The following is a 12,783-nucleotide window of genomic DNA, read 5'->3' as shown; positions in this document are numbered from 1 at the left end:
TGCAACTATCCTTCCGCAGTCGTTTTGAATTATGTATATGCGCTCATGTAAATATACAAGTGGAATATAGTTTAAATTGATAGCGCTTAAGCAGAGCGTTAAATTTAACACGACTTTTGTATTCATTCGTATTTCATCATCGTATCACAATGCACTTTCTTAATGCACACATCTCGAGTGGTACGAGCTAGCACTCGTTTTCGCAATTTCGCGGTCACATTATCCCGCGACCGCGAAAGCCCGGCGGTGCTTGCATAATATACAATAAAAACGGACGCCACGCTTGCAACGCCATTGTCGCGAAACCCTTTGAGACGTTAAGACCGCCGTACATTTTGGAGCGATGGTTGTCGTGCGGCCTGTGCAAAAAATTCAGCGACTATTTTTTTTTTTTTGTTTTTTTTTTAAACCTTCGCTTTTTGCAGAATCAAGTTCTCGAAAGCAAAACTACATAGAAAAATAAAGGAAAAATATAGGAAAAAGGACACGAATAAAAAAGCTATTACCAGAAACTTTATATACCGTGCATTATTACTTTTGCAAGACTATATAAAAATTTGTCGTATCTATCGTAAATATACATTTTATCTGTATTATAATAAATTGTATGTAGCATGTTATCTCCTGAAATGCGTATCCAGAGAGAAGTATATTTACCAAACATTATGTGTGAGAGAAGTTATCCTTTTTCTTCATCGAGTAAAAGAAAAGGACAATCTAATTCGGCCATGCGGTTTATGCACTCGGGATGCTAATGGAGAACGCGTCAGAAGAGAGAGAAAATAACAGTGTACTGAATTTGAAATATCACTTTGCATAGTTATGTATGCTTGCGAAATATTATCGCGCTGAAGCAAATATTTATCCAGTTCCGATTATCGCATTATTATTTTTGCGATTTTTTATTAATTTTCTATAATTTCATTCGCGATCCCGTGAAAAAAAAATCTTTAATATAAAATAACAAACGCGAGTATATACTCACATGTTTTCCGAAAAAAAATTTGCAAAAATAGTTCCCATTATGAACTCAACTCTTTTCTTTCTCCGCGAGATTATAATCCAACCATCATGACCGCGCTCCAGTTTTCAACAAACAATGTTAAGTTTTACGTTATTGTTTGAACAATGCTTCAGTGCTATTTAAGCATAATCTACAAAGAATATTTGCACAAAGAATACTTAATATCATCATTGGGAGTAGGAAAATCTCGGTATTTCTAATATTGCGAAATGTACTCAGTTTAAAGTATAGAAGAAAGTATAGAAGAACCTATTCAACATTCGCAACATTCTTACTGCATAATCTACAGCGAAGGATTGGCCATTTAAAGGTGCAAATATTGCACCTAAATCACGTCGTAAGTTCGCCGTAAACCCTACACTTGAGGCCTCTTTGCGCAATGAGAGGAAAAAGGAGAAAGAAAAAGAGAAAAAAAGACAGAGCTACCACCCGCAGCGCGTGATGGGTTTGCCGTGCAAAGTAACGATCTTATTCTTCGTTTATTTCCAGTACCGACAAAGTCTATCGCGGAACGTTTCTATGCCTCGAGCTTCCATTGAATTCCCTGTGACGTGAATCATGATTGAGCAAATCCCCGCGGATAATGGACATTCATCTTCCACTCTGACTGTCATAATAGTTTTTGAGATTGTTTGTTCGATTTGACTTCTTTAAGTTTTTCCATGTTAGCATTTATTCAAATAGAAACAGCAAAGCATCTAATCTTAATGAAAAAGAACCATATGAACTGCAAGAAAAAGAATTTATTTTCAAAGAAAAATCTGACAGAGTTATTTACAATGATAATGAGTATTAACTCTCAAACTGAACAAGTTTTTTTTTTTCAAACCTCGAGATTTTATTAATATTTTTTTAAAACAATAGATTAAAAATGACACGGACACGAAAGACCCACGTGTTCAGTTTGAGGGTTAATTAATTGTCTTTCTCTACTTGTTCATATTCTTCAGCATGTTCTGAATAAATATTTCTGCATGTTTTAATAAGCGCGGAAATACCGCGTCATAAATCCGTCGAGACTGCGATACTCGAAATTTCTTCGCGGAGTGAAGAGCAGACGTTTATCTTTTAGAAAGTAGCCTCTTACACGCGCGCTCATATACACACATACACAGAGAAAAGTAACTATCTTTCTTTTTATTTATTTAGGTCCGTTCCCTCTAATTTGTCCAAACTTTTCTTTCTCTCCCTCCCTTTCAATTTCAACGCATAAACTTTAGCTAGCAATCGTATAATGCTAATCTTTCATAATACTTCTCTCGGGTTTTTCTCGAATAAATTATTTATGAGAAATTTGAAAATACACCGCATACATTTCAACGAACGCATTTATATATATATATATATATATATATATATATCTCGATATCGGTAAAATTAAAATTGATTTCGTCATATGTACGAAATGAAAATACATCGCGCCATTTCGTCATGTAGCGAAATGTAATTAATAAAATATTAACACGAACAAGTGCGCGAGCCGCCGCGAAGTTTTGGCGACCACCGTGAGAACGATCGGACGCCACATCGATTGCGTATTTGTAATGTTAAATGTTACACGCGTGTAACGTATAAATATATATATATATATCGATATATCAGGATATTTACGAAGAGACACGATGCGAGAGCGCGCGCGTATGCGGAATCCACTCGTCGCCGCGATCGCGCGGGCGTAGTTTCGCTTTGTGCTTTGCCCACGCGGATAAAGGTATCGGGGAAACGGAAATGGACTTGCAAAGCGTGCTGCGAAAAGTTGCAAACTTCTGCGGCGAAGTAGGCTACGCCACCGCGGAGTCGAATTTAGAAGTATATCCTTTCACGTTTGTACGATGTGAAAGACTTAAAAAAGCACGCACGAGTGCTCCGAAAATTGCGATCCGTATCCGGCTAGTCGAAAAACTGGCATCGCATGTATATCGCGCGTGCATGGTAAACTACGTACGGCTGAATTTCTTTCGGGATATATATATATATATATATATATATATATAGTACAAGTTTAACTTTTCTACCTTTACAGATGTATAAACTTTCTATGCGTTTATACCAAGAGTATTCGACGTAATTTAATGTACATTGCATACTGATCGACCAGTTGACATGTTCGTAAACAGTATGAGAGAAATAAATGAAAATAAATGGAAAATAACAGGTTAATCGATTTGTATGTATATATTGAGAAAACATATTACAACGAATATATACACATGAAAACCAAACACATATACCATTATTTATTATATTTGCAAATAAACAGTGAGAGAATTTTATGGACGGTATAAAAGTAACGGTAAACGAGGAAGGTTAATATGTATTTAAACGAAAATAACGTGCGATAAGAATTGACACTTTATGTTCCATTAATTAATATATTATATGACGAATCTGAATTGGAGAATATAGTTAATCACTTGAATTAAATCAAAGCTGCCACAGTTAACCGTGGTTTCCCATGGTTCCCGTCAAGATCACTGAGGATATCATGCATTATGTCCATATATCGGCGGCCAACATCAACGTGACGTGGACGTCCTGACAATGACCGTACCGGATGTCAGGCGATAGCCACGTGACATCCTGTCCTTTCGCTCAGAGGGATGAATAAAGCTCATTGCGGGGAATGAGCGATCTCTCGTCGGTTTAATTTGAAAGATTTTAGAATAGAAGGTCAACTGACGCATCAAAGAAACACGCCTTTTTACTTATGTATAGAACGAACGAGATTCTCACACAGGTTAGATTAGGTCCCATCGGGACGAAACGTCGGTGATTTACGAGCGGCGCTCATGTGCGAGGTACATTCGAATAAAGCGATCGATTTCTATATCAAGTCTCGACGGTATTTGTAGATTACATGCTTGGCTTCTTTATCCTGTTTAAAATATAAAAATTTTCATAAAAGCAACGCACTGTAATATGCAACGTGTAATAAATATTTAGTCAAATTTTTATTCACGGAGGCGACATCCTTATATCGACGAACAAACCTTATATCGGCGAACTAATTATCTAAACTTAGAAATTGCATTAAGGCGGAAAAGGAGGCAAAGTCGTTTCCACATTATTCCGTGAATTACGCGAAAATTCGAAATTTCATTAAAACAAGAGTGCATCGTCTCCTATCGGATCTTATAATAGGATGCTGTTAACGAAGATCAAGGTGTACTCTCAACGAATAAGAATCTCTCGGTCTATTCTCTTTGTTTAATTCACTCGATCTACTGATACCGACTCCTCCTCCCTGTCTAATTAGTATTCTCTCTTACATCTAATTAGCTATGGGACTCAAAGAATTCTCAACAGTGTAAAAGGAGATGCGTTCTATATGCAAGTTTACATAATTATTCCAGACAAAATATCAATCGATATTATCGTAATAAACATTTCTCTTTCTCTACCCTCTCTTCCATGTGTATATCATCCGAGTTTTCGACTGTATAATTTACGTGCCATTTACCTCTGCATATAAATGACCCGTTATGGCTACTCACGTAATCAAAGATGCAAGGGAACCCTAACAAACTTCATTGAAGTCCACGAGATCGTTTCCGACGCGCTATCGCGATAATTGTGGCTCGTCGACAAAGATCAGGCATCGGCACTAAAATGGGCATAAAACCACGCGAAAGGTCTTTCGCGTCCGCTTAATTTGCAAGGCATTAACCTTATTATTATGGCGGTAATACGGCCGCGAGTTAGCCAGGAACACAACGTACGGGGGGGTTGCACGCGAGCAATCTTTACAGCCCTTCTCGGAAATGAAAAGTCGTGTGGCCCCTCGACAGCGAGCGCACGACACTCGTTCCTCATTTTTTTTCTCCTTCTTCATGAACCCATGAAGCTCCTCCTTCTTCCCTTCTTCCACTCTTTTGCCACTCAACACGCTTCTCCTTTTTCTGAGTTTCTCTGCTCGCCCTGACTGCATGTTAAGCGCTATTTTTACGGCAACGGGTGGTAGAGATTGCTTCATTCGTAACCATCAACGCGATGCAGTTCTTCATAAGACGCCTTTGTCATTTCCTCTTTAACTGCCCGCCGTCATCAGAACGTTTTATGTGAATACAAAATTTACAGCTCTTATATATATATATTACTTTTACTACATTTATTTGAGAAATTCGATATTTTAAAACCGTTTCTGTCGAGACTTTAATTAAAACAATAATTATACCATATTTATATCTTTGATGAAAGACGTAAATTCAATATGCCGAAAAAATTTCTTTATCGATATTGAAGATAGGGATTAGATTTATTCGCCATGAACAATACCGTGCCTATCAATGCGTACTTGCATGCGCGCGTATACGCAATACCGTGTATCTAATACGTATAGAGATGCATGTATGTATATATGTATATATGTGTATATACATGCGTGTGCATTAACGGGAACTTTGCCAGAATCCGATAATTGAGATCCGAAAACATTTTCCAACGAGTCGTATTATCAACGTACATAAAAGCCGAGAGCTCCATTATACGCGGTAAGACCATTCAACAGTTAATCAATTCATATTTGATAGATCAGTTACCGAGTAATGTGATTTTACGTTTCCCGATTGTAACGTTCATGAAATTATTACATTGTTACAAATGAAGAATTATAAGTTAAAAACGTAATAGATTAAATTATAGTATATCTATAGCTCGTATTTAAAATATAATTATACATAAAATTATGTACGTTAAAATTCCAGGGGTGTTTAAATTTATAATACAATAAGATAGTAAAATAAGAATATCCCCTTTAAATATTTATTATATGTGAAATATACTTTTCGATTTAAATAAGAAATATTGTACATATAAGCTGTTTATTATTGTTTATTTATTAATGTTTGTTAAATATTAAATCTCTTGTAATTACTGAATTGCATTGAAAATTAATTTTCTCTCGTGTACTCAGAGTGAACTATTAACCACTTCCTTTCTCACACGCGAGAAGATTTCTCTAGTGTATGAGGTTTCCAACTGACCTAAATATAATTAATAAATATACCTTTTCACAAATTCTGGCGCAAAATTAAATGAATAATTATAGTTTATAAATAAATGAGTAAAATTTAAGAAATTTATCGATTTTCCACATATTATTAATAATATTAAATTTTGAGGCGTGTGGTTGAGAGAGTCAATTTAGCTAATGTCACAAAGTCGTTACATAATATATTAAAAACGTTCAAGAATGAAATATTTAAATATCAAGCAAGAGTGGCAAAATAATGCCAAGAATAAAAGAATGAGCGGTGAATAAAAAAGATAAATGAACCTCGGTACATTTTCCCTTTTCGTTCTCTATGTCACGTTGAACATAGTGCTTACATAAGAGCGAGTTCCCGAAGGAGGCCCCGGCTCACTCCCCGAGATCTTACCCTCGCCAAGTACGCCTTCGGCGGTCTACCTGCGGGCGAGCGAGCAGACTTCTTAAGCGACGACCGCGACGACGCGGGCGCCGCTGTTAAAATAGAAAGCGCGGCAGCAGCGGTGCATTTGCCAGAGACTTCTATCGGTCGAGTCGCGAGGGGATGCGGAATGATCCCCGAGGGAGACGAGAAGTTCCGTAAGTAGTCCGGTCTCGCTACTCCGGTTATACGCGTCCCGACCGACCGGGTCTAAATCTGGGAAAGAGGGTCAGGTCAGGTCGACGCGCGCGCGAGGATTGGTGCGCCGCCGCTGGCTGGAGCGGACCCTGGAGCGCGAGATTAGATTGCTACAGATGGGATGCGAGAGCCTGGCCGTATCTCGAGAATGCCAATTTGATTTCGGTACGAACGACGAAGAAGACCGTAAAGTATACAACAAACGCAACGAACTCCGCTACATCGCGAGAGAGACTGGCAGAACTGAGAATCAGAGTCCGGTTCTCGAGTGGTTCTTTCGAGAGGGCATGTCGCCGAGAAAACCTTTTGCTCCGTTCGCTACCTTTTGCACGTGCACAGGTACGTAATGCGACACATCAATATTTGACAATCATTTTTCTGACAATTACGTGACAAATTTTGTTGACTCGATCGTTCATTCATTAAACCAATCTAAGTTCCTATCATTATCGTGCCACCAGTTCATTTGTCCGTCATAGTTGACGAAGACGCAAGTAGATTTTACGGATGAAAATCGAGAGGCCATTAAAGAAAGTATAACTCGCATTCTCGGAAATCTCAGAGGAGGAACCTTACTTTTGCCAGCTTTGAAACATGCGAAAAAGATTCGAGAAATAACGAGTTTTGAATCGCCCGTATCACCGATAAAAGAATCTCAAGAAAGAGCATAGATACTTCTTATATTTTACTTCAACTACGATGTGCTTTTGCTACAGTATTCGTGTAATGTAATGCGAATTTCTTTTTTTTTCCTTTCCATTATAAAACGTGCAACATTTTTTTTCCCATCCTGCGGTATATCAATGAATAAAATAAATCTGTTTTTTAATAATGAAATGAGTAATTATTATATGCACACTTTTAAATTACGCACGCGTATATTATCTCCGAGTAAAGAAAAATTCATTTATTTATAAAAATATAGCGAGTCTTTTTCAGTCTTTGCAACATTTCATTTAGATCTAAGTATAATTGCGATATATATTTATAATAAATTAAACAATTTTAATCTCCATTTTAACCAGAAGAAATACATATTATTCGAAATTATAGTGGAAGTCACGTTTAATGCGTATAGTCGAAACATGCCAACTCGCATACATCCTACACGATCGGTCACCTACACAATCGCAATCGCATATCTCTGACGCATCATCCTATTTCCGTACAATTACGAGTAACATTATCTATGGAAATTGCCACTTACCCGCGCACGATGCAGTACGCGCAAGGATTAAACCCGGCGTATTCAAACCTTAATACGGACTTTAGTATAAATAGCAAACCGTGGTCTCTCCTGGCAATGGAATGGCAAATTTCGTCATTAATATAAGGAGCATAACGAAACGCGGGAAACTTTTCTCGCGGAGGTAGGGAAGAGTGGATGAGAGGAAAGCATCGTTTAAACGATTCGAATCTGAGGGAGAAAGCGTGAGAGAATTATGATAGCAGAGAATGAGGCAGAGAAGAGCATGAAACGAGGGTAGGCAGAAGAGGAGTCGCGCGAAATGGAACTCGAAACGAAGTCTCTTTAACCGATGGAACCGATGAAAGCGGCCCTATTAGCATTCTACATAATCTACTTGCCAGTGCATTCGAGCAGCGATATACGACGCGAAGGCTTTGCAGTTCGCGGAGTATTCGCGTAGTCTTCGAACTGCGGTAAGGGCCACTTTGTAAGTTGTACCAACCAACGGCCCGCGGACTAACTCGCGTCAGCTGAAAGTTTTGCATTGGTTTGGCGGATTTGTGATTCTAGTACCTTTACCTTTTCGACGAGCTCGCGTTATTCCACCGCATCGGATGTAATATCGTGGATATTCAACAGCGGCGTACCGTTTCGCTATTAGCTTCTTGTAGCATTAATTCAATTTAATCTAACACTCGCGGATATATATATATATATATATATATATATATATATATATATATATATAGACGAGTGAATATATATTATAATAGTGACGAGTTGATATCGAATCCGAGCGACTTTGCTTCAAGTCCATATTATTTCAATATAACGCTCATTTTACTTCTATTAAATACATATACACACATAAACACACACACACAGTTACGAGACGTATATTAATAAATGAATGGGAATATAATGATATATAAATGCGAGGAAATGATAAATTAGTTTTCACCTAAGCTTAATGAAGCATAATAACGAGGCGCGTAATAACTGCCGATATTCCATTCGAGAATTTACCTCTATACGAAACGCGACAACGATATAAATGAATCAGGATAATTACAGCCGGTCCATTAACGAGAGAAATGGAACGTAGTTTTACTCACCGACTACTTCGAGATAACCGATCTGGCTCTTCATAGGATCCGTATTTATCTGACACATGTACCAGCCTCGATCGGACTCTCGCACTTCTCGTATGTGAAGAAACCACGTTCGATGGTCGCTGTGAGAAACCGCGATCCTGTGATTCTTTGTAATCACATGACTCGCTATCGTCAAAATAGTCTGTGTGTCGACGCGTAACCATGCCACCTAAAACGCACGAAATAAATATTACATGAGTCATTATCATATGTACCGCATAATAACGGAGGGATAGAGATAGATTAATCAATATTAAAATCTGCATTAATATTCGAATCGTTAATCGGATAGGCAATTCATAGTCATGGGCAGATTACGTATAGTTACAATTATATATATATATATATATATATATATATATATATATATATATATGGAATATATAGAATAAATAATTATTAGTCGTATGCATTTATTATACTATTGAACTGTTATTATACTGTTGTGTACATACAGACTGTCCCAAATGTGTTCCACTGTTTCATTATTATTTCAAATGGATTCATTTTTTATAATCTATCTAGACTCGTGACACATGTACCAAAATTATGATTATTTTCAAAATCCAATTTTTATTTATATTTTTCTGAAAATATTAATACAATGATAATAAATATTTTATCTAAAACAAAGTTGCATATGTTTTGGTCTTATCGCCAAAATCCTACATATAATCCTACATGTAATCCTACATATATAATCCCTGTTAAAATAATAACTTACAGTTTGTGTATATAATATAATATATCGTAACTACTAAAAAAAATGGAATAATATACTTTTCAAAATAAAAATTATATAGTTGTTAATCACATACATTAACAATAAATGTTCGAGATATGTATTCTCGTTAGAGAAAAGAGAAAAAAAAATGTCTTTTTTGTCCCGTGAAATGTACGACCGAGACCGACATTTTCACTTTAATTCATAAGTCTCCAGCCGACTTTTGTATTCCAGTTCAACGGACCAGCGATTCTTTTCCCGCCGTCTACGTTTCTCTAGCGTTCGCCTTCGGATTATTCCCCCTTGGTTTCCGGTCCGTCCATATCAATTATAATTTTTCACGGCGCGGTCGCTCCGCGAGAAAATAAAATGCTACGAGATCATCCGGAGAGACGGCCATTCTGTTATTATATTATTCCGACAGTTTAATGTTCCTTTATTCGCGAGTTATTCGCACTGCATCTCGTATAACGCAGTTGCCCAGATAATTGCCCCGGGTTTGTTGCATACTATTCGCGCCCGGTAGTCGATCAAGTAATTTATTGTAATTTAGCATGCGGATGTGTATCAAACCACGATACAAAATATAAATCACGATGAATTAGATACGGTATTAAGGAAATTACGTATGGGGTAATGAAGTTATGGCAAATTATAACGATCAATTTCAACTTTCGACATACGTAAACGCAGATTTATATGTGCATATACGTCGACTAAACGCTTCGCACGTTTATCGTTGATTTTTATTAAACGACCTGCGAGCATTGATACCCCCGAGCTGTATATGTATCTATATATATATATATATATATAAAACAACTGGATATAAAAAACGTCGAATCAATTAAGAAACTTGTTGGGTATCGTCATTTTGCATCGCTCAGTGCGCTTTTTATACAAAACAGCAATATCCATGTACAAAGAATCGAGGGATGAATGTGTGTTATTGACATTAAATAAATCGAGCGAACATATTCTTAACATTTTTCTCCGCCACGCTACCGCATGTTTACTTCGTCCCGCGCGCTCTTGCCGAGCGTAACATTCGATTACGCGATCGGCACATTTTCTTTGTGAAGCGAGCTTGCGAGAGCGAGGAAAAAGAGAGACGGTCGCTTCCAGCGTTTCTTTAAAGTAATCATCTCCCTTGGCCGACGAAACGCGCGAGTCGAGCCCTCGGGGCGCTAAACGTCACCGGCACGTCATTGCAGAAATTATAACGTAAACGGTATCCGCGGGAATAAATGTTTGCGCACACTGAAATAGGCAATTCCATTATCTGGTTGCCTTTGAAGATAGGTATGCACAGGAATGCATAGAGATACGCAGCTCGCAACGTTACCAGCATCGTGAAAATACACACATTCGGATCTGCCCGGCCGAACGTGAATAACGTTCGCAAAAAACGGACAAAAACTTACAAACGTAGCCGAGCCGGCGAATACAACGATGAATAGCTCTCGTTCGCTATTGCCCGGGTTTTTCGTGAACCCTGGAAAAAAAAAAATTAAATTTTTCTTAACGATTCAAATTTTTCTGACGGTTTTTTTTTCACCGATTTATACCGTGATACGCAGGTGATGAAATCTCCGGCTCGACCGGCTTGTTGGCTGGCTGGATCACGGATTCGCTCATTGACGGGTTCGCTCGTGCGATCGCAACTTTAACGACGTTTTTTTCCTCCCTCAAGCGCGAGTAAATGTTACGCCGGCGATACTTCGTACTACCATAGCGCTCAAATATTAACCTTTTACAGGGCGGGCACTATAGAGGATATACTATTTTATTTATCACTTCACATATGGGGCTGATGTACGCGGCCGATGGTAAGATGTCAGCTGAAAGGGAAGCGATATTTCATCACTCAGAAAGTATAAGAGAAAATTCAGAAATTGCTTTCTTCGAATAGAAATTGTATATTTCCTTTAATATTAAAGTTTTTGCAAGAGTCTGTATTAAAAATTTATTCGCAAATAAAATTTTCCCATTGAGTGAAACAGAAGAGAAAAGAAAGGATTCTTTACCCGTTAAATTATTATAGACACCTGTTCGTTATTATTTTTATTATTATTTTTTTCGTTCTCGGTCTTAGAAAAAAATCTAAACGGAAATATCCAAACATTTATAAAGATAAAAGAAAAAGATGAAAATAGTATCATACATCTGATATCGCGTTATCTAAAAGACACTTGAGAGAGAAGGGATAAGGAAGCTTCATTAGCAAGCTGTCTCTCAATTCTCGATTTTAATCCTCGTCGATTATTCGCTTAATTATCTCAAGATGACACTACTACAAAGTCATCGGTGTGACGGAAAGTCCAGAGAGGAGAAAGAGAAAAAGAGAGAGAGAGAGAGAGAGAGAGAGAGAGAGAGAGAGAGAGAGAGAGAGATAGAGAGAGATAGAGAGAGAAGGTCCGGAACATGTGCGTCTAACACGGGCGACTCTCGGATGCAGATATCAAGCCAGGCGCCTGTAAATCTGCCAGGGACCGGTGTGAAACGCTGGGTGGTTGGATTAGGAGAGGTAGAGGTCGAGGACTGGTCGACCACCTAGTCGGAAGCATCGCCATGAACTATTGCATTTGATATCCACACCGATGAATGGAAACGTTGAGCGGCCTGTCCAGAACGCGGTGCCGCCATCTCTGACCACGATGAACGTGAATGCAGGTATAATGTCCCCGTCGTGCTTCCGCCAACTATGATAACCAAGTATTTACGGCCGCGCTCATCTCGCACGAGTTTCTGTAATTTACGGAGACTCGGAGAAGCCGGCCCGCGTCGCAGACTATGTGTCACAATCTCGCGCATTTTTTCGCACGAATTTCGCGACTTTTCTGGATCAGCGGTGAAACGATAGTGCTATGAATTTTGGATAACGTGTATTGTATATGTTTCTTAAAATCTTGTTCAAAATCTTTGACAAACTTAACAATGATAATTTACGCGCGTAAACTTTTTACAATAGTAACCTTACTGCATCTTTTAATGTCGCAATTAGTAGTTTAGAGATATTTCCATGTATGAAAGAAATCTCGACTATTATAGTTTGGTAAAACGTTAAACGAAAACTGGAATATTAA

At 37.9% G+C, this 12,783-nt stretch overlaps 1 protein-coding gene across 2 annotated transcripts in view; it reads right to left on the bottom strand.

Moving 5' to 3' along the window:
* Positions 1-12,783, bottom strand: part of LOC140669803 (neurotrimin) — a 174,157-nt gene that overhangs the window by 29,979 nt on the left and 131,395 nt on the right. For both annotated transcript variants that reach the window (XM_072899931.1, XM_072899930.1), the window contains exon 3: positions 8,935-9,142. In XM_072899931.1, the coding sequence (XP_072756032.1) occupies positions 8,935-9,142 (208 nt within the window). The remainder of the gene's footprint in view (positions 1-8,934; positions 9,143-12,783) is intronic.

Source organism: Anoplolepis gracilipes, chromosome 9 (genome assembly GCF_047496725.1).
Source record: "Anoplolepis gracilipes chromosome 9, ASM4749672v1, whole genome shotgun sequence".
In the NCBI taxonomy this organism is placed as follows: domain Eukaryota; kingdom Metazoa; phylum Arthropoda; class Insecta; order Hymenoptera; family Formicidae; genus Anoplolepis; species Anoplolepis gracilipes.
The sequence above is the reverse complement of the archived record's forward strand: the minus strand, read 5'-3'. Positions and strand labels throughout refer to the sequence as shown.